At 45.5% G+C, this 23,645-nt stretch overlaps 1 protein-coding gene across 2 annotated transcripts in view; it reads left to right on the top strand.

Moving 5' to 3' along the window:
• ANKUB1 (ankyrin repeat and ubiquitin domain containing 1) overlaps positions 1–23,022 on the top strand; it is a 77,494-nt gene extending 54,472 nt beyond the window's left edge. For both annotated transcript variants that reach the window (XM_068279255.1, XM_068279256.1), the window contains 3 exons: positions 677–791; positions 2,361–3,281; positions 21,834–23,022. In XM_068279255.1, coding sequence (XP_068135356.1) covers positions 677–791; positions 2,361–3,281; positions 21,834–21,912 — 1,115 coding nt within the window. In that variant the 3' untranslated portion in view covers positions 21,913–23,022. The remainder of the gene's footprint in view (positions 1–676; positions 792–2,360; positions 3,282–21,833) is intronic.
• Positions 23,023–23,645: the final 623 nt, after the last annotated feature.

The following is a 23,645-nucleotide window of genomic DNA, read 5'->3' as shown; positions in this document are numbered from 1 at the left end:
AGCCCTTACTGACTGTTTGCTGCAGCTCCCTAATCAGACAGAGTTATTGCTGCTTACATATTCTATAAATGTCACCCACCCAGACTTTCGTTATTCTGCCTGTGAAGCAAAACACCAGTTTGAAAAGCTGAGCCTTGCAAAAACTTCCAGTGATGAAAGTTTATTTTGAGTGCACTGCAGAGGCATAAAAATATAGCCTTCGTAACCACTGACCACCTCCAAGGACAGTGGCGTAGCTAAGGAGCTGTGGGCCCCTATGCAAGTTTTACAATGGGGCCTCCCAAGCACTCTATACATAACAATTGATACGGCGCATCAAAATCTGCCAAGAACAACCACAGTGTTAGAGGTGCAAGAAGGGGATGGGGAACAGTTTGTTAATGATTACCACTATTCAAAGTATCTCTAGAAGATATTATGAGCATAGGACCAATAAAGAGCTAATACTGTAGTTGTGGGAGGGCCCTTTGGGGCCCCTCTGGCCCAAGGGCCCCGATGCGGTCGCTACCTCTGCACCCCCTATTGCTACGCCCCTGTCCAAGGACCTGCATCCCCAGGTCACAGAGGACAACAAAGGGAAAGACTGCTACCCCTATGCATTATATTGAATATGCTGCCTATTATTACCATCTCTCGGTTTAATGTAGAAATGGACTTTGACTTATTTTGATTTTAGGTGCAACACTAAGAATGGATGTATGGGACGGCTGGAAGGAACTACTCTGGGCTTGTGTGCAGGGGCACAAAGAAAATGTCCAGCGTTACTTATCAAAAAATGAAACAATCCTCAGGTACGCTCTCTTACCTCTGCTCCCTTTTGTACAGCTGCCTCTTCATCCCCCCTCCATCCACCCTAATGCAAAGTGGTACAGCTGCAGGAAAGCACAGCATAGCTACATGCTCTGGCGGCAACTCCCCAGCATCCGGCACTCATGTCTGACCCTGGTTCTTGTCATGTGATTTTACAGGTAATGCTTCAGTCTCTGGCAGGTGTGACAGATGGAAACAGAGAAGTAGCTGGCTTTTCAGCTTCCGGGGACAAACACAATTTTTGCGCCCCTTTCTGGACAAATTGGGCATGACCACGCATCAGAATGTGGGTGTGGTCATGGGTAGAGCCAAATGTACAAATGCTGTTTAGATAGTCTAATGTGCCCCTGTTTAGCCAAATGTGCCTTCCTTCCCTTCGTTTAGATAGCCAGATGTACTCCCTTTAGTTAGGCAGGTGTGCCCCCCCCCCCCCTTGTTCCGCTGCTGTTAACACTTCTGCACCCCTCTGCAGAGGGAGGGAGAGAAGCAGGGGCACTTCGGGCAGCCAGCGAGCGGCTTCTCACTCACTTGGGGGTGCGGTGGCCATGCTGTGCGCCCCCCTTACAGTGCTGTGCCTGGGGACATGTGTCCCCCTTGCCCATTCATAGCTACGCTTTTGGATGGAAGCCAGGGAGCTGTCACCAGAGCAGGTTGTTAGTGTATGTTCTGCTTACCTGTAACTTTACAGCTTTAAGTGCTCTGTGTGTGCATATGAGGGGGGGGGGGTGGCATTATGGCTGGCGAGATTCAATTAAATTATTATACCAGTAGACAATTGCTACATTTTTTTGCGGAGGGGGGCTTTATGGGTGCATTTGATGTAGGGGGAATATTAAAGTGTACTTGCATTTTTAAAAAGGTCACCAACACAAAATTTAAATAAAATTATAACAAGGATGCAGAACAATACCATGAGTCCAAAAGAACACATTTTATACAAAGATAATTGCGGGGGTGTAATGTAACTGCTAGTTATAGGAAGGACACTATGGTGGCATCTGTAACAGGAAATCTTAATGGCTATACAGTATAAGCGGGTGCATAACCATGCCAGTGATAAGGTACTGAGAAGGTGGGTAGAGGAGCTGGTGGTGCCTTGCTTTGGCATTAAGTGGTGAAAACTGACCTGAATAAAGGGACACTCTCTTATGCACGCAAAGGCTTTGATATTTATTTTTTGTTTTGGTGTTCGAATTCGGGATTCTGCATTCAAAATTCGAATAATGCCAAACACCGCACCAAGCTAGTGAAAAGAAGGTTCACTCACTTGTGGTTCACGACATGAAGCGCAATGTTGACCCAAGCCTCAAGACCCTGCCCACTGGCTTGGGTGCTGAAGTGCGGTGTTTGGCATAGTTTGGATTAGGCAATGCAGGATCCCAAATTTAAACACCAACACTATTATTATAATTTTATATGTTCCTAATTATTGTTTTGTGCTAAATATGAAAAATAATACATACAACAAATGCTTTAAAAACTATAAATTTCCTTTAAAAAGATGTTTTACTAAAGTGATTTGTCTGGACCTCTTTATTCTTCATTCACAGATATCAGCAAAGAGTAGCCCTTTACATATCTGGATATTATGGCAACCTGCAACTGGCAGAATGGCTTCAGAAGAAGGGTGCCAGAGCAGATGAAGCCATAGGTGCCCATCCCTACAGAGAATGGTGCTGCAACACCGACCATCCAGATATAGGCAAATGTGCCATCCATGCCGCTGCGGAGGCAGGCCAGATCCTTCTAATCAAAGCTTTCATTGCACGGAACGTTTTGTGCTTACAGTGCCAAAATCCATATGGTCTCATACCACTCAAGATCTGCATTCGGAATGGCTATAAAGACTGTGTTTTATATTTGATCATGAAAATGTGGTCAGTTGTCTCGTTCCCCAAAATCTCTCTATCCATGTACATCTACATCAGAGTTAAAAAGTGGCTTTTCAGGGTTCAGAAAAAACTTAGCAAAGTGAAGAGGTGGGCTCCAGCGTTCAAGACACGGGTTGGTGACCCTTTTGTTGTTGATGGTTTCACAGAACCCAACATGACGAGCACAAGTCTGCACGGCCTTTATCAGGGCAAATGGAAGAAGGTCGCCCGGAGCTGTAACTATTCTCGCATTCACAGTGGGCAAAATTTGTTTAATGTGGTTTTAAAACTACACTCTGTGAACCAGAGAGAGAAAACCCCAAAAGCCTCTAGGTTTCCCCCAATCATGAAAACAGCAGACAGTTCAGCTAAGAAAAGGCATCTCATTGAAAGGCAGCCAATGGATAATACTGAAATACATGAGAACACTTGGAAGGCTCAGATTCCTCTCCCACCTATTTCCAGCATCAGCAATAATCGACCACGCAATTTAACAATGCCACAAGCGGCTCATCTTTTGAATGCTTCTCTTGAGTCTTTCTCAAAGCACAATGGCAGGACTCCGAGACAAAATGCCATCCACTACTTAAGTCTAGCCAGGTAAGTATAATAATGTATATTTGTAAAACCTGGGTACTTGGTTGTCATGCTGTCTCTTTCTGGCTACAAAACGAATAAGTTGAAGAAAAAAACAGACTTGAGGACCGCAGTGTTAAACCCCCTAAAGACCAGGCAATTTTTCATTAAATTGGCCACTGCAGCTTTAAGGCCAAGCTGCAGGGCCACACGACACAGCACACAAGGGATCCCCCCCTTTTTCTCCCCACCAACAGAACTCTCTGCTGGTGGGGTCTAATCACCCCCAGATGTTTGTTTGTTTGTCTGTGTTTGTTTATGTTTTTTTTTTCTATAAAGTTTTTTTTTTTTATTTCATTGTATACCCCCCTCCCTCCCCCCGCCAGCCAATCCCTGTGATCAGCTGTCATCGGTCTCAGCCTATGACAGCCGATCACCTCTGTGTCTCAGGAGGGGATAGCCGTGTCACACGGCTGTCCCCAGTACAGCGATGCTGCAGATCGCAGCGCTGTATGTGTAATTAGACGGCGATTATGCCGTCTAACAGTCTCCCGAGTGGCAACCGCTGCTCGGAGACTGAAGGCGGAGCTCCGCTCCGTCCACCAAGCAGGAGATGCGCTTGCACCCTGCGCGCGATCTCCTGCAAAACAGAGCCCCAGGACTTGCCGGCGATCGGTGTTAGGCAGTCCTGGGGCTGCCACTGCAGCCACGCCCATCGGTGTGAAGCAGTCGGCTAGAGGTTAAAGAGAACATGAGATGGGGAATTAAAAAAATATATACATACCTAGGCCTTCCTCCAGCCCCCTCCAGAGTTATCACTCTGTTGCCATCCTCCTCTGCCTTCTTGTTCTTCTGCAACTGGCCCTGGAAAGCCCACAGTACTACTGCGCAGGCGCAGAATGCTCCCAGTGACAGGAGTGCGGTTGGACTGCACCTGTGCCGACTGGCCCCGACTGAACGACTTACCAGGGCCAGTTGCGGACCAATGAGGAGGCGGAAGAGGATAGTTAGGGAACGATAAACTTGGAGAGGGCTGCAGGAAGCCCCATGTATGTATATATATTTTTTAATTTCCCTATCGCATTTTAAGTGTGGTACAGACATTCGATGTAGTCATTCACTACTGTTTGTCAATCCAACCATCTCTTTTAGCCCCTTACACACTCCTAGGAGTTCTGGTTCACCATGAGCTTGCTGGGTAGTCTGTAGCTCTGGGTGTCTCAAGTCCTGCCCCATAGAGCCATATTAATCCATGCCATGCACTGATGAGGACCAACCAATCCTAAACAGTCTCTGTGCATGTTGGATTACCGTGGCTCTGTACAACTAACAAGCTGACACATCATTGCATTCCAGCGGTTCTGGAGGTGTGTTTAGCTATCAGGGATAACAAAGAGATGATTTGCATATTCAGCAGTGATACACTGTGGGACACTTAGAGATGGCCCAAATGGTTCGCCGGCGGACAGTTCCCGGGGAAATTCAGCTGTTTGCATCTGCGGCACATAGTGCGTTCGACCCACCCCCTATACTTCATCATTGGGCTAAACTTTGACCTCTACATCACAGTCAGCAGACACATGGCAACCAATCAGGCTGCACTCTCCCATGGACCCCCCGCCCCCCTATAAAAACGCAGCAGCACTGGCTATGTTCTCAGTCTCCGGCTGGTGCTTTAGTGAGAGAAAAGGACAGGTTGCTGCAGAGACTAAGCTGTTGTTTAGCTTGTTCCTCGCTAAAATGCATTGCTGAAAGCACCCTAAAAAAGCCCTTTTGAGGGCTAATATTGTTCTGCTGTGTTTTTTTGTGTGCGTGTGACACAAAAGACAGCCCACAGTCAAAGCTGGGGCTTGTAGTTCCGCCAGCACACTATTACCAGTGCATATCTTCCAACTCTATTTGTGATCGAAGTATAGCATATCTGTGTGACACGCTGCATACAGCCCAGCCCACAGTCACAGATGGGGCTTCCGCCAGCACAGTATCATTAGAAGTGCATATCTTCCAACTGTATTTGTGATTGAACTTATTATAGGATATTTCTCTGTGTGGGTGAAACACTGCATACAGTCCACAGTCCACTCAGTCATTTGCTTGGCCTTGTAGTTCTCCAGTATCCTGTTCCATCTTTATTACAAGCCAGCACACTACCATTAGCAGTGCATAGCTTCCAACTGTAGTATGTGTGATTGAACATACTATAGGATGTCTCTCTTTGTGGGTGACACACTGCATACAGCCCACAGTCCACGCAGTCATTTGCTGGTCCTTGTAGTTCTCCAGTATCCTGTTCTATCTTTATTACAAGCCAACACAGTATCATTAGCAGTGCATATCTTCCAACTGTATTTGTGATTGAACGTACTATAGGATATCTCTCTGTGTGGGTGACACACTGCATACAGCCCACAGTCCACGTAGCCATTTGATTGCGCACACTGCTTAAACAGCACTTCAGCATTTTTACAACCATTGTAATATAACAACTGCATATCTCCAAGTACACAGCCCAGTGATACACAACACAGCTGCTGTGTATTTGACACTGATTGTGTGCCTCTTTGTGATTACACACACTGTCTACAACTATTAAATATTGTTAGTACTACTGCATACCCAATATGGAAAAATTACAGGCAGAGGCAGGCCACCCTACAGGTCTTTTCGAGGTCGTGCTGGTGTGATTTTGTGCAGCCCTCGACCAATGCACAGTGTTCAGAGGGCATGTACCCTTAACCCCCAAAATTCTGAGGACGTAGTTGACTGGTTAACACAGCAGCACACCTCATCTTCCTCAGCTTCCGCACGGAACCATGACGTATCTTCCTCCTCCTGCTCTGATTCGGGCACCCCACAACTACTTACCACTCAGCTGTCAGCCACCATCACCACTACTACTACCACCACAGCCGCTCCACTTGAGATGTCGCAGGAGTTATTCATATGCACACATTCCTGTGATGAATTTACTGATCCACAACCATTATTGTTACAAGATGAAGGAGCTAAGGATGTTACACCACCTCATATGTCTCAGTTAGGTGTCATTACACACATGGACGTAAGGTGTGAGGATGATGATAAACTACCTGTTGTTGGTGCAGTTTTGGAAATGTCTGATACAAGCGAAGCTATGGATGAAGAAGATGATGATGATGATGTGGGCATGGATGCCACGTGGGAGACCGGAAGACGAGATGAACAGGGTGACAGTTCAGGGGGGAGACAGAGAGGAGGAGGAGACGAGTTTCTGTAAGCAGCGGGGGGAGCTCATCGCAAACAGCATGTGGCAGTGTCCGATGGCATGTATCGTCACCTACAGTCAGCCAGCCATCCAACACGCCCTTCAACGCCTGCTGCTGCCACTACTAGAATGCCGTTATTCCAGAGCTCACCAGTGTGGCATTTTTTGTGTGTGTCTGCCTCAGATAACAGCGATGCCATCTGTAATCTCTGCCAAAGAAAACTGAATCGTGGAAAGTGCAACACCCACCTAGGGTCAACTGCCTCACGAAGGTACATAATCTCCCATCACAAACACCAATAGGATGAGCGCATGAGGAAAAGCAGCACAAAAAACGCAAAGCCACCCTCTGCCTCCTCCTGGTTCAGCATCTTCAGCCTCTTTATCCTCTTCTGCCCTTGCACCTTCACAGACACCCTCCTCCACTCTGCCTCTCATCTTGAGCAGTTCCTGCTCCTCTGCCCACAGCCAGGTGTCCGTTAAGGAAATATTTGAGTGGAAGAAGCCAATGTCTGCCAGTCACTCCCTTGCCCGGCATCTGACAGCTGCAGGGGTCGAGTCCTGCGTGGACGTGGGTGAACGGCGTCCACCCACTTTTTCTTCAGAGTGAATGCCGTTCACCCTGGCTTGTGTGGAGGGGAGCAGCGCAGAGAAGGCGAGCTATAGGGACAGCGGGGATGGGCGGACATCTCCCCCCCCCATCCCTCACCTTCGTGCTCCCCTTCCTGCCTCTCCCTTCCAGCGTTTTGAAATGTCGGGTCTGGCGGCGAAAGTGGGTGGAGACTTTCCGCCTTCTTCTAGCCGCAAGGGATGCTCCGCTCTGTGTGCGGCTAGAAGACCAGACTAGCCGCACACAGAGCGGAGCGTCCCTTGCGGCTGGAACAAGGTAAGTCTCCGCCCACTTTCACCGCCGGGCCCGAAACTTCACAACACTGGAGGGGAGAGGCAGAAAGGGGAGCACGAAGGTGAGGGATGGGGGGGGGGGGAGATGTCCGCCCATCCCCGCTGTCCCCATAGCTCTCCTTCTCTGCTCTGCTCCCTCCGGGTAGGGGCACACCTGGCTACCTGGGCACATATACCCCTGCCTACATATACTGGGGACATATACACCTGCCTACATATACTGGGGACATATACCCCTGGCTACCTGGGCACATATACCCCTGCCTACATATACTGGGGACAGATACACCTGCCTACATATACTGGGCACATATACCCCTGCCTACATATACTGGGGACATATACACCTGCCTACATATACTGGGGACATATACCCCTGCCTACATATACTGGGCATATATACCCCTGGCTACATATACTGGGCACATATACCCCTGGCTACATATACTGGGCATATATACCCCTGGCTACATATACTGGGCATATATACCCCTGGCAACATATACTGGGCATATATACCCCTGGCTACATGTACTGGGCATATATACCCCTGGCGACATATACTGGGCACATATACCCCTGCCTACATATACTGGGCATATATACCCCTGGCTACATATACTGGGCACATATACCCCTGCCTACATATACTGGGCACATATACCCCTGCCTACATATACTGGGGACATATACACCTGCCTACATATACTGGGGGCATATACCCCTGCCTACATATACTGGGCATATATACCCCTGGCTACATATACTGGGCACATATACCCCTGTCTACATATACAATTATATGCATTTTTGTGGAACCGCTGTTATGTATTTTGGGGAACAGCTGCCAGATTATGTGTATGTTAGGGGAACGGCTGCTGCCAGATTACGTGTATTTTGGGGAACTGCTGCCAGATTGTGTATGTTTGGGGGACCACTACTGCCAGATTATATGTCCTTTGGGTGTTACGTGTATTTTGGGTGATCCGCTGCCAGGTTTCCCGTATTTTGGGGAACTGCTTCCAAATTATGTGTATGTTGATGGAACTGCTGCTGCCACATTGTCTATTTTGGGGGAACCACTTCCATATTATCTGTATTTTGGAGGAACTTCTACCAGATTATGTGTCTTTTTGGTGAAATGCTGTCAGATTACATCTATTTTTGGGGGATACACTACAGCAGAGCTCAAACTTCCTCGGCAGACCTTTTACATCACTGCTAAGGTCATGTATATTTGGCCCCACCCATGACCACGCCCACGGTGTGCCTGACCACGCCCATTTTTGGCGCGCTGCACGTGCAGGAGTTCTCCAAGTGAGTCCACTCACTTCTTTTCCCAGGACTAGACCCCTGGACAGCTGGCTTGTCGGAGCTGTTAGCCCGCCAGCTGTTACCATACAAGCTGGTGGACTCTGAGGCCTTCCGAAAATTTGTGGCAATTGGGACACCACAGTGGAAGATACCAGGCCGCAATTATTTTTCCAAAAAGGCGATACCCTAATTGTACACTACTTACACTACCTGATCGATGTATACACACACACAAGATGTTTTAAAGCATTTTATACCTCCAATTTAGGAATGCAATGTGATTTCTGCCCTTTAGGGATTAGAACCCTAATCTGGGTCAAATACGTAATTTTCCGAGGGACTTTTGGCATATATGCAACTCCGGCATGCCCTCTCCAGGTGGTAGACCCCTTGAAACAACTTTTCCATCACTTTTGCGGCCAGAAATAGTCCCTGTATGTTTTAAAATTCACCTGTTCATTGAAGTCTATGGTGGCTTGCCCAGTTCACGCGAACTCAAACTTTTGCGGAAGTACGCGGTTTGCAAACCCAAAATCTGATGTTCGGGCCATCTCTATGGGACACCTTATATGCTCACTCCAACCCTAATAATCAAAAATACCTTCTGTTTAAAGTAGGCAAATTTTTGTTGCGCATAGCATTTTAGTAAGAGGGCTTTTGGTCATTTTTAGCCCCTTACACACTCCAATGAGTTCTGGTTCATCATGAGCTTGCTGGGCAATCTGTAACTCAATCCAAATAGACACAGCAGTACAGATATGCACAACTGGAGGAGAAGAGGGAAAGGAACATCTGCTATAGCATGGAGTACAATAGTCTTAAAAAACGAAAAAAAAAGGAGTTCTTTATTACTACATTGAGGGCTTGTTCACACTGCAGGCGTTTTTGTTATTTTTTTAAGCACGGGCAATTTTTCTAAATTGCCCTGAAAGTGCTTACACAATGATTCTCTATGAGATAGTTCATATCTAAGTGGTTCGTTTCCGATCCGCTTAGATAAGCGGTGCTTAAACTATTTTTGAGGTGATTCTGCCTCGATAGAAGGTATAGGAAAAAAGCAAAACGCTCACAAAACTGCTTTGTGGAGTGATTGCGTTCGCGCTTTAATGAATAAATACATCGTATTTATTCTTTTCCGGATCAAAGAGTTCACTTCCTGACTTGCATCAGGGAGTGAATTACCAAAACGCTCAGGAAAAACGCGTCGGAAACTGTTAACCACAAAAAAGAATCGCCCACCCAAGCTCTGGGAATCGGAAAGAAAAAACGATTTAAAAGTCCACCGCGGACAGACACGCGAGCTAAACGCAATGTGAACAAGGCCTGAGCAAGGTCAGCTAAACAAACAGGATGGGTGACAACTATAGAGACTAATTAGTTTGTGCCTAATCTGGTCATAACAGCTGCATCTGGCCTCATTGATCTAATGTCTGTATGGTACTAAAACATACATTTATCATGAAATAGTTTGTAATCTAGATCACTTTCTTTAAGGTTTAGCCACACATTAGTTTTTCTGACTGCAAAGTGATGCAATTGCTTTTATAGAATCTGCAACTTCTATGTCCCCAGTACACCCAATCGATTTACTCTCTATTGATTTTGGGCAGTTTATTGATGAAAAGTCTGATCCGGCAGGTTGGACAATCTTGGTGGGGACCGGCGGCCCATAGCATTGCACTGGATCCAGCAGTTCCATCAATGCTTGATGGGTTTCTACTGAAAACTATCAAAATTGAAAATGCTGTGTGTTGTTGGAATCTATCTCTTTCCAATTGAGGTCTAGTTAGATGGGGCTTGATTGGCTATGGGGATTCACATGCGGTATGCAAATAAAGCAGCCAGCACTACGTTTGTTTTACCCACACACAAATGTGGACGTATCCCTTTGATCTCAATTGGCTGCAATTCCCTTATCTGAATTGGCATGTGAGGAAATGCTGTGAATCACCCCCCACTGAAAACAAGCAATTAAGGTAGCCATACACTGGTCGATTTGCCATTATATCGACCAACTGACAGATCCCTATCTGATCGAATCTGATCAGAGAGGGATCGTATGGCTGCCTTTACTGCAAACAGATTGTGAATCGGTTTCAGGCTGAAACCGATCACAATCTGTTGAGCTGCTCCTGCCGCCTGTCGTCCCCCCCCCCCCCCCGTATACATTACCTGATGCTGGCTCCAGGTCCTCTTCTCCGCGCTGCATCCCAGCGTACACTGTGTCACTCCGTGACCAGGAAGTTCAAATAGAGCGCCCTCTATATGAACTTCCTGGTCACTGGAGTGACACAGGAAGTTCATGTACGCTGGGATGGAAGCAGGAACAGAGCGGAGAAGACACGGAGAAGACGCCCAGGAGCCAGCGTCAGGTAATGTATACTTGATCGGTTCGGCCGCCGCTAACGACGCGCTCCCTACCCGCGGGCGATCGACGGTAATTTCCCGCACGGCGCGATCGGCGGGTGCGTTTAGCGCAAACGATTGGCAGCAGATTTGATCCCAGTGATCGAATCTGCTGTCGAAATGGACGCAAATCGGGCCAGTGTATGGCCAGCTTTAGACACCAGGTAGTATGGATGGGAGAGCACGTAGATATTATTATTATTTAGTATTTATATAGCGCTAACATCTTCTGCAGCGCTTTTACAGAGTATATACAGTCTTGTCACTATCTGTCCCTCAAAGGGGCTCACAATGTAATCCCTACCATAGTCATATGCCTATCGTAGTCTAGGGCCAATTTTTTAAGGGAAGCCAATTCACTTATTTATAAGTTTTTGGATGTGAAAAGAAATCAGAGTGCCCAAAGGAAACCCAGGTCGACACCCATGGGAGAGCATACAAAGATCTTGCAGATAGTGCCCTGGATGGGGTTCATACCAAGGAACAGTGGTGTCATTAGGGGGTGCAGTAGGTGCGGACCGCACCAGGTGTCACCAGCAGAGGGGGTGACACCAATCTCCAGGCTATGGAGTAAGTAAGTATAGACCTTTATCACTACACATAAAGTAATATTGGCTTTGTTTAGCCTGGTGAGGTTGGAGATCCATGGGGTAAGAGAGGAGTGACACCAACCCTAGTAACGTATCTGCTAGCGACCCAGGGCTGCAAGTTTGCTCTAAATGTATTTTCATAATCTGCCTTGATCAAGATTTTTATACTAGATGTACTCTAATTATTGCCTACAGGATTAGATTGGATGACATTTTTCGAGTTGCAGCCGTTTGTATAGAGGACACATTTGCAGAGAGGTTTTAGTTCCTGTTTTCAGAAAGATGATATTACTGTTCTGAAATCTTGTGAAGCATGATGGATGGTGTTTGGAAGTGCAGCTGCTGTAGCAGAGTGGAATTCATAATCTCAGATCTAAGATACCTGAACAGTACAAATGAGGATGACTGGCATTACCGGTGACAATCTGAGGAAAAGAAATATATATTTTTTCACAGATTTGTTTTCCTTCTATGGCATTCGAACAATAAAACACCATTATTAAGGCTTAGTGCGCACCACCAAAAATCACAATTGCAATTGATAGCGCAATAGCACTTAGGGACTGCGATTTTGCAAATTGGTTTTCAGAGCGATTTTTTTGTGAATGTGCATTTTTGCATATTCATTCAAGCTGAATCGCTCCAAAAAAATGATACAAGCAGTGTGTTGGCAGTTTTAACAAAATCCCAATGCTGCTGTGGCAAAAGCCCACACAAGGTTGCAATAGCCATGCAATTTTCAAAACGTGGGGGCTTTGCCAAGTGCTCAGAAATGGTCTTAGTCTGAACCAGCCCTAAGAGCAATATTTTTATTGTCCTAAGTTAGGCAAACATGGGTCAATTAACCCTCCTGGCGGTTCATTTTTTTTGCCAAAATGGCAAAAATCCTTTTTTTTTTAATTTTTTTTTTTGTGTTTCATGTAAAGCTACCAGAGTGGTAGCTACATGAAACACCACTAGAGGGCGCATGTGTCCCTCTAGTGCGATCGTCGCCGGCATCAATAGCAAACAGGGGAACGCGTATATAACGCGCTCCCCTGTTTGGCTTCTCCTGTCGCCATGGCGACGATCGGAATGACGTCATGGACGTCAGCCGACGTCCTGACGTCAGACACCTCCGATCCAGCCCATAGCGCTGCCCAGAACTCATTGGTCCGGGCAGCGCAGGGCTCTGGCGGGGGGGGGGCCCTCTTGCGCCGCTGCGTACGGGCGATCGCCGCAGAGCGGCGGCGATCAAGCTGTACGCGCGGCTAGCAAAGTGCTAGCTGCGCGTACAGCATTTTAAATGGAGCAAATCGCTCCACCAGGGGCTGAGATATCTTCCTGCGCGGCATAGCCCGAGCTCAGCTCGGGCTTACCGCCAGGAAGGTTATAGCCTGATTTGCCAAGCCGATCGATGAATGCCTCTTCAATCGGAAATTGATGAGATAGTCAGGGGCGTAGCAATAGGGGGTGCAGACGTTGCGGCCGCATCGGGGCCCTTGGGCCAGAGGGGCCCTCCCTCAAGTGCAGTATTAACTCTTTATTGGTCCTGTGCTAATAATAATCACTTCTATAGATACTTTGAATAGTGGTAATCATTAACAAGCTGTTTCCTGCCCCCTTCTTGCACCTCTGACACTGTAGTTGCCACTGGCAAGTTTTGGTGCGCCGTATCAATTACAAAATGATGTAATACTTGCATTGGGGCCCACAGCTCCTTAGCTACGCCACTGGAGATAGTGATTGATTCCTAAACCACAGTGCACCTTCAAACCTGATGGGCTTCAGCAGAAGACTATTGGCAGTTGGCTGAACTGCAAGCAATGTACAGCTTAGTGCAGTGCAACGCTATGCAGCCAGTTATCCCACCATCTCCCTTCCACTGCGCCAACTTGCACCTGGGGGAGGGCAAGGCACTTGGGGGGCTGAGGGGGCAATATAGCATAAATAAAGGGGCCTCTAATGACGCATTTGGAGAGGAGAGGTCAGGTTGTCTGTCAGGGTGGTCCCATGTTCATTCTGTCTGGGAGTCCCATTGTAGCTAGAACTGGCCCAGGGCACAGACAGTGCAGAGGCGGCCACCACATTGAGTAACATGTGAGCGAGGATGGAACTCGGATGCAACATGATGTGCTTTTTGCTGCCAAGTAATTGCACCACTTATTAAACACTGACATGCATTTGCATGCATGAAATTACAGATGCTTCCATTCATCTACATTAAATTGATGGTGCTCAGTGGCCGGCAGATGGGAGGCTGAACTACCGTCAAGTGCGCAGTGTGAAAGAGGCCTTGCATGACTAATGCTAGTCATCCACTGGTCTATTATGGCCCAATATGCCAAGCTAATGGATCCTTGTCTGATTGGATAGTTATCAATTCCTACACTACGCTGCATGCTCAGTCTTAGAAGACTTAGGGCCGGTTTAGAGGGACAGCTGCCGGCGTCCGTCCATGTCATTTAGTGCCACTGTAGTCACATTTTTTTGAAACATTGTATGTAGCTTTAGCGCAGGCATAGGCAAACTTGGCCCTCCAGCTGTTAAGGAACTACAAATCCCACAATGCATTTGCCTTTATGAGTCATGACTGTGGCTGTTAGACTCCTGCAATGCATTGTGGGACTTGTAGTTCCTCAACAGCTGTAGTGGCAAGTTTGCCCATGCCTGCTTTAACGTCATTTGTTTTCGCATCCCCATAGAGGTTAAAGACCCAATGTGATGACAGAACGACGGGAGCTGATGCCAGTAGCAGAAAAGCGATTAACATTGACAAAACAACCCGCCTGCAGTCGCCTATCTAAACTGGTTGTAAAGCAGAAATCCACTGCGCATTAGCTGAACTGCAAACAAAATTACTTGTTGTAGTACAACGCTATGCAGCCCACAATCTCTATGAGGGGTAGTCATTTGAATCAGCAACAGAGTATTGTGTGTAGGTGGTTACACTTTTCTTATTTGTGTTGTTGAGTTATGGCTACTTGCCGGTAAGCTGTGTTGGACTATGGCCGTGATTAAGTTGACTTTCTCCAAGGAGATATCATCTTATCTACAAATTCCTTTTCAGGTGAGAAAATGCAGGTGAGAAGGTAACCAAATCATGGCCTATATCATTTAGAAATATAGTTTAACTCCCCTATATGAATATTCATAAATACTCCTATTTGCCTTACTCTAAAATATAGTAATTAATAAGCAAGAGAAGATAAACATGTTTCACCTTATAATGATACACTGATGAGGGCTCAGAGAGTACAGCAGTTAGAGGATTTTACCTCAGGGATGGATTGATTTATTAGGAATTCGGGAAGTGGCTTGTTCAGTACAGGAGCCAGTGTCAACATTCTAGCTCCATTGACAACAGGCAGAAGTGCCACATATAATTTTATTCTAACAGTATAACCAAGAAGCTCGAGGTGACCCAAAACTACTAGGAAAGTATAGGGAACCAAAAGAGACCAAAAAGCCCTCCTACTAACAAGCAATGCTTAGTGTGGTTTGCCTTCTTAAAACAGAAGGTATTTGCGATATTTCAGCTTTAAATAAACAACTGTGGTTACCCACAATGCACCGCTACTGAATATGCCAATTATCTCTTTATGCCCTTGAAGCCAGACTTACATCCAGAACCGCTGGTGTTTAGCAAACCAACAGTATACAAATAGGATGCTACAAATAAAATGGCAGAATGTGTTCTACTTCACCAGTAACAAAGCAGAACTGAATGATCAGCACGGGGATGAGTTGGCCTATAGATTCCTGAATGTTTAGCAGTGAGCACATCCCACCTTTCTTAGCTTAAATCCAGCAGAACAATGAATGTTGATTAGAGAATAGTTCTTGGTATTTGTTGCACTCTGTACACTGATCTTTGTCTGACTAAATAAGCCCACTTGTTATTAAGGTGCTTTACTTCCTGTGTATATAAGACGCTGACATTTTATACAGCAAATTACAGAGTACACTGCACCTTTCACATCTGTCCCTGTCCCTAAGAAAGTCATGAAAGCTGCTGAAATTAGGGTTAAGCTTGACTGCCACATCCTGCTTGAAGCACAACACAATAGTAATGACTGTGGGAAGAAAGAAGTCTTCAATTACCAAGATGTCTGAAATGAGAACCATTGTGTTATTCCATAGCGATGGATCACATTCAAGCCTGCCCTTGAAAATGACTTCTAGGAACTGCACTGCCTATCAGTTTTCCACTTAGGAAAGTCTGTTATATAGGGCACAGTGTGTGACCAGCGGCCCTAAACATCCTACCGTCTTTTCCCTCCACACATCATTGGTTGTTTGAAATCAACAAAGTAAAGATTGATTAAAAAATGTGCTTCAATAAACCACCTGCACTGTTGGTGCACTCTGAGATCTTCAGGATATCTCTCAGATCAAATCCCCCAGTTTGTGGCCAGCATTACTGCAATTACAAGAGCATACCGCCCAACTTTTTGAGATAAGAATGAGGGACACTTTAATGCCCCTGCAATACCTCTAACTACACCCCGCCAGTTTCCTCGCCATGCATATCACAAAGAATTCAGAATCAAAACATGTAGTTTTATCATTCAAACCACACTGGTCCTTTCCTTTCTATCATCAGTAGTTTTTCGGTGTTTTAACTTTTGAGAATAAAATATGACACAGACCTGAACATCAACCTTGAAAGAGGAACATCAGTCTTGAAAAAGGAACAAATAAGGAAGAAAGAGGGGATTTGGTTCCCAAAGAGCAGCTGTGCCTCTTAAAGAGGGAGAGTTTGGAGCTATACAAGGTGAGGGAATAGAAGAAGGTTAAAGCCTGCCATATACTGGTAGACTTTTACCTGATGCGACCAAAAGATAGAGATCCATCATTGCCACACAATACACATTTCAAAATGATTAAAAATCACTTACCACTGCTGCTCCCCCCCAACAATAATGTTGCTTCTTGGGGCCCCATGCACAGTATAAGTGCAGCGAAGTGCTCTAACACTGAACTGCACCCAACATACTCCTTTGATTGTGCTGCCATCATCAACCTTTGCTCGTAGTTACCCGGCGGGATGTACGCACTCACACACTCAGCTGATTCACAAGGTCGCTACTGGCACCAGGAGAGGACAGCAGAGAGGAAGGCTGGAGAGATGAGTGACAGATCTGTTCACTGCACTAATACTCATAGAGCCCCGAGTAGAGCAGTAGCATTAGCAGGGGGGGGGGGGGGACTTAGGGAAGCCGACTCTAGCCCCCCCCCTCAGATACCACTTTACCACTTGACCCCTGCTGCACCATCCCTGTCCCTCTTGCAGCCCATACAGTCATGGGATCGTCCCTGATTGTAGCTTCCCTTTAGACTTCAGATTGCGGTGTTGTTTGTCGTAGGCCCACGGATGTTTGTATACGGTGTGCCGCTGAGGAAGCGGCTTTTGGCCGTGAAACACATGTCAGGCAGTTCTTTTATGTGAATTGAAGGTCTGATGTTGTATTTACACATATTGTCCGCAATTTGAAGAGACTACGAATGAAGAATAAATAAGAGAATATTGGTTCATAGAAACCCCGTTTTTTTCATTTGTTTGAATTTGGAGTACCGTCCCTGATCAACCAGCAAAAAAACGATCTTGTCTGATTGATAAATTTGGTCATTCTCTGCTACACATCAATCAAGATGATGATAGGGCGGAATGCTGACGCAAGATTCAATCACCGTGATCAAATCTGCAGAGGAATGTCTCATAGTATATGGACATCTTCATTCTATGTGAATAAGCAGAGTGCTGATAGAAGAATGTGCAATACACTGTACTGTGATTTCAGCTCAGTAATTACGTGATATAAAAATTAAAAGGAAAAAGAAGCACCTCTGATAAGGCAGTCATTTATTACAACAATTAGGTGCATAAATACAGACTACAGAAGTCTACACAACAGAAATATTCTTGATACATTTTTGTGGAAATATTTAGTTATGTGCTCACATGTAGTCAAAGCAGAGTTTGTTTGTTTGTGTGATATTTCACAATCATTGGATTTCTGATCCATATATGCATTGGTGTCTTTTCTGGATTCACTTCAACATTTGGTTTGAATTACATTTTTGCATTTTGGTTTGATTATTGTAAATTTCCGACAGGTAGTATTTTCATGAGCATTGGCTGGATTTATACTATTCCACCCCTAGGCCTAGTATGTTGGGGATCCTCCTCCATGAGTAACATCTATGTACTGCAGCCTCTCTTTCATGTACAGCTGCCTTGGGTATCGGTTTCCCTTTTTCATGTCTTGATTCCCATTAGCAGCCTTCTCTTTCATATGTATCAGCAGGGGCATTGCTGGCCCCAAAGATCAGTGGCACGTGCCCCTTATCTATTCTGGGGTGCCCCTTATGTCCCCCAGGCAGTGTAGAGGCACCACAGCACCTAGCATGGCACCACACAGTAGCCAGCATGTCACACAGAGGCACCACAGCACCCAGCATGGCACTACACAGCACCAAGCATGGCATTACAGCATCCATCAATGGGGGGGGGGGGGGGGGTACGCTGGGTGCTATGGTGCCTCTTTTTGGGCATACTGGGTGCTGTGATGCCATGCTAGGTGCTATGATGCCTTTATGGGGGCATGCAGGGAGCTGTGATTGTTATATGGGGGCATGCTGGGAGTTGTGGAGCATCAATGGGAGGTCTGTGGAAGCATGGGAGCAGGGCCGGACTGGGACACTAAGGGCTCACCAGGAAAGCTTTAGCCTGCCCTCTTCCCCCCCCCCCCACCATTTTGGGCTCACATACGCATGTACTCTAGACATTTTGCACTATATATATATATATATATATATATATATATATATACATAATTTGGTAGGACTTTCACACTATGGGTCTCAAATTATAAACTAAGGTGATTCCTTTGAGTCTGAGACTCATTAAATTGTAAACCACTCACTATAGAAAAGGCAGTATACAAATATATAAGGATCAATAAAATCCCATTTATTATTGATCACAAATATAAAATTCAATCATTTTAATTTAAAAAGAACAAGAGCCCTAGTTCCACACCACAAAGGGACAAAGAAAGTGACCACTGCCAGTGTAACATCCACAAATGGGGATCACAAACAGTTTGGTATTCCTAAAAGGAAAAGTTCACAGGCAGTTTGAGTTCCTAGAAATAAATTCCAGAGTAGCAGCAAATAGAAGATCACTATTCCTGTGTAGTATGGCAAGCAGTTGTAGATGCAAACAAAGTTCTGCAGTGTATTCAGAGATCCATGCAGATAAAGCAATCATCAAGTCACAAGCCCATAGTGACACCTGGTTCACAGTTCATCAGCAAAGATCAGAGAATTAGACATCCATCAAACATACTCTTTGCGTGACTCAGTGATCAATAGAAAGTTCAATAAGGACTCGATCAGATAAGGTATTGTGCTTTGAATTATCAATATTTGGCATTAAAAGGGATAATACCCTGATGGGCAGATGTACAGTAACAAGTCCGCCAGGGATTGCTCCCTTATGCAGGCCTCCGATCAGTTCTTGTCACTTAATGGAAGTCAAGAGGTGATATGGACCTTATGGTTTATTGTCACTTTAATGTTATGCTGCACCAGTATATTGTTGTAAATCTGCTTGCAATCATTTCATTTAAATAAAATAAATAAATAAAAAATCTAGCAGCAGTTTCCACACAAAATGCCATCAAATTGGCAGCAGATTTCCCCACAAAATGCAATCAGATTGGCAGAAGGTTTCCCCACAAAATGCAATCAGATTGGCCGCAGATTTCCCCACAAAATGCAATCAGATTGGCAGCAGATTCCCCCAAAAAAGGAGGGCCTGGCGGGCAGGTCTATAGGTGTCCCCAGTTTAGGTAGCCAGGTCTATAGGTGTCCCTAGCTTAGGTAGGCAGGTATATAGGTGTCCCCAGGCGTACGTTAAAAAAGGGCGCCGGGAAAAAAGGGCGCAGGGTTTTAAAAGATAATCATGAATAACGTTTAAAAAAAATTGTGTTATATTTCGTTTAAAAATAATGTTTTATAAAGTTATAAATCATTAAATAATGTGTATAAAATCGACAATTTTAAAAACGTTAATCTTCCCTGTTTAAAAATTTAAATTTATAATAACGTTTTATAAAACATTAATACGAATTTTACTAAAGCTATACCTAACCCTACTCTCACACAGAACCCTCCCTGTACCTATCCCTAACCCCTAGACCCCCCTGTTGGTGCCTAACCCTAAGACCCCCCTTTTGGTGCCTAACCCTAAGACCCCCCTGGTGGTGCCTAACCCTAAGACCCCCCTGTTGGTGCCTAACCCTAAGACCCCCCTGTTGGTGCCTAACCCTAAGACCCCCCTGTTGGTGCCTAAACCTAAGACCCCCCTGTTGGTGCCTAAACCTAAGACCCCCCTGTGATAAGCATTAATAACGTTTTAAAAAAATATGGTGCGGTTTTTCGTTTAAAAATGAAAAAAAAAAAAAATTGTACGGTTTTTCGTTTAAAAGTAATGTTTTAAAAAATATTGTACTGTTTTTCGTTTAAAAATAATGTTTTAAAAATTATAAATCATTAAATAATGTGTAATCATGAGAAACAGTTATAAAACATTAAAAGTCTCCGGGCGCCGCTTTTAAAACGTTATTTTTCTCCGGCGCCCTTTTTTCCTGTTGGGCGCCGATTTAAACGATATTTATTATGGGAGTGAATGGCGGCGCCCTTTTTGTCCACCTGCCTCATGCGCCCAAATTTCCTGCTTCCGTCCCCAGTGTAGGTAGTCAGGTCTATAAGTGTCCCCAGTATAGGTAGCCAGGTCTATAGGTGTCCCCACTTTAGGTAGGCAGGTATATAGGTGTCCACAGCTTAGGTAGGCAGGTATATAGGTGTCCCCAGTGTAGGTAGTCAGGTCTATATGTGTCCCCAGTTTAGGTAGGCAGGTATATGGGTGTCCCCAGTTTAGGTAGGCAGGTTTATAAGTGTCCCCAGTATAGTGCCCCCAGCCTGAAAGGGAGGGCAGTGGGCACAGAGCGGCGGGAGACGGGAAGCCTTCCCCCCTCCCTCACCTGGAGCCCCCACTTCCATGCTCCCCTCCAGCCCTGTTCATGACGAGCAGCACAGGCTATACCGTAATCTTTAAATACTGTATTAATGCCTATTTTAAAAATGTATTTTCATTATGTACAGTGTATTCTTTTTTTTTTTTTACTCTGTAATATAAGACTGATGTCCAATACATATTAGTAATGTTTAAACTGGAACGCGTAGCTCTCCTCCATGCATGTACTATACAATATAAAAGACAGCAGTTGTAACAGGCAGGCAGTAGTGCTACAGTTTTCTACCAGAGTAAAAATGGCTTCTGCTACAGTATGCGCAGCTGCCTACTATTCATGCAGCAGGATTAATACTATTATTATTATTTATTGTATTTCTAAAGCGCCAACAGATTACATTAGCTGTACATTAGCGCTGTATCTCATGCAAAACCCCGCCCCAGGACTAGACGCCAATTAGGCAGTCTTGGGACTGCACTCGCGATCACACCCACCGGCGTGACGCGGTCATCTAATAGTTAAGGCTACAGACAATATTTAGGGGTGACATCTCTTTGTGTAATTTCCCTGTGTCTCTACATCCCATGTCCCCGTGTCAGTGCTTTTGCGCTACTGCGCATGTACTGCACTGACAGCCATTGGGACAGGTCGCAGGACGGGCCAGGGGGTGGGCCAGACGGACCGGCAAGCACATGCACGCTGTAATGCTGCGGCGGTGACAGACCTAGAGCTCGTTTTTAAACTGGCTTAGGTCACCTAGTACAGCAATAAGACAATACAGGAATACATACAAGCCAGATCACGCAGCACAGTATGAGTACAAGGTAATGCTTAGTCAGTCACTGGATAGGAGCATGGAGATTAGGCAAGTAGAGTTCATTTAAGAAGTTCACTCAGATCCACAGGATGGGTGTACAGTAATGAAGGTGCATGAACAGGTAGGAGACATAAGGAGGAGGACCTTGCCCGAAGGCTTACAATCTAGAGATTGGGAGATGGGATGGGAGTTTATATATAGTCTGTAGTCCTTACAGAGTACTTTTGCTATGGTTGCAAAGAAGTAAAACTTACCTTTTAACATTTTGTCTCTTTTCAGTGAGTTTAAAGAAAAGCCCTGGCTCCAACAACTAGACATGGCCCGGATGCTGGCCAAGAAGACAGTCTACAAGATCTAAAGAACAGCAAGAACAGGAGCAGTAAATAACTGTACTGAGACACGTTGGGTCAAATTCAGTGAACTTCAGTACTATTGCCAATTTTACCATTACTTACACACAGACTGCATAGCGCATGCTGTACAATTAGCGCAACCTGCCTTACCAGGGTAAGGCTCGCGTTGTTAGGGTAATGCGCATTTCGCAAGAAGTGTAGCACGTTACCCTAGCAATGCAGGTAACGTGGGCTGTGCTAATTATTATTTAGTAGTTATATAGCGCCAACATCTTCCACAGCACTGTACAGAGTATATATTGTATTGTCTTGTCACTTATATTGTCTTGTCCCCCAGAGGGGTGTCTAAGTATGTATCATAGTTAGGGCCAATTTAGGGGGAAGCCAATTAACTCATCTGTATGTTTGTGGGATGTGGGAGGAGACTGGGATGCCCGGAGGAAACCCACATAAGCAGAGCAAGAACATACAAACTCCATGCAGATAGTGCCCTGGCTGGGTTTCGAACCGGGGTCCCAGCGCTGCAAGGCACTAATTGCACAACACATGCTATATAGTCTGTGTAAGTAATGGTAAATTGCTGTGGACAGCCTATGCATAGTAATCTAACCAAAGTTTAGTGAATTTGACCTTTCTGTTCAAAATTATTTGGATAGCTCCCCATTTGCTATTACTATTGTGATCTTGTGGCACATCTCATGTACTTTTATCTGTGCAGTACCTAATCAGTGAAGACAGACTGGAATTGCAGATTGTTTCTTAAAGGACACCTGAAGTGAAAGGGATGTGGAAGCTGCCATATTTATTTACTTTTAAACAATGCAAATCGCCTGGTTTTCCTGCTGATCCTGCCTCTAAAACTCTTAGTCATAGATCCTGAACAAGCATGCAGGTGAAAGATTTGACCAAATTCACCACATGCTTGTTTCAGGTAAGTGATTCAGGTGCTTTCAATGCTACAAAGAGTAGCAGGACCCCAGGCAACTTGTATTGTTTAAAGTGAAATAAATATGGAAGCCTCACTTTAGGTTTCTTTTAGGCTAATTTCACACCAGGACGTTGCGTTAGAGGGGGCGTTAAGGTTGCATAACGTCCCCCTAACAGAACACCTGGTGGTGCTGGATCTGGACGTCAGAGTGAGCCGCGTTGTACAGCTCACTCTGGCGTCAGTGATGCCGTGATGCGCACTCTTGTGCGCATGCGGCATCACGTGGTCCCGCCGGCCAATCGCCGCACAGAATGGCCGCTCCAGGAAGTAAACACTGCACGTCACAACGTGCAGTGCATATTAATTAGCCATGTGCCTGGCCGCTCTCCGCTCCTCCCCAACATTACTGAGCATGTGCAAGCAGTCTAACGCGGCTCAGCCGCGTCTAAAGTACTGCATGCAGTACGTTGTCTTGTGACGCAGCGTTACAATGTAACGCAGCGTGGGCACTGTGAACAGCCCCATTGATTTTTCATTACTGTGCGGTGGGCTGCGTTACAGGCTGCTCTAACGTGCGCCTGTAACGTCCCACTGTGAAACCAGCCTTAAAGTTTAGTGAAAATGTTGATCTAACACACAGTACAGCCTTGGACTGGAGGACATTCCATCATCTCTTAGAAGACCCAGAACCCCCTCTCCTATGAAGAACTCTTTATTCGCCGTTTCCTCCAAGGAAAATAATGCAACTGGAAGTTGCTGTGCACAGAGCTTACCAATCGTACTGATGCTTTGGAGAAGGCAGATGAGTTT

The sequence above is a fragment of the Hyperolius riggenbachi genome, chromosome 4, assembly GCF_040937935.1.
Source record: "Hyperolius riggenbachi isolate aHypRig1 chromosome 4, aHypRig1.pri, whole genome shotgun sequence".
NCBI classification, from domain to species: domain Eukaryota; kingdom Metazoa; phylum Chordata; class Amphibia; order Anura; family Hyperoliidae; genus Hyperolius; species Hyperolius riggenbachi.
Note: the sequence above shows the minus strand (reverse complement) of the source record. Positions and strands in the feature narration are given on the sequence as shown.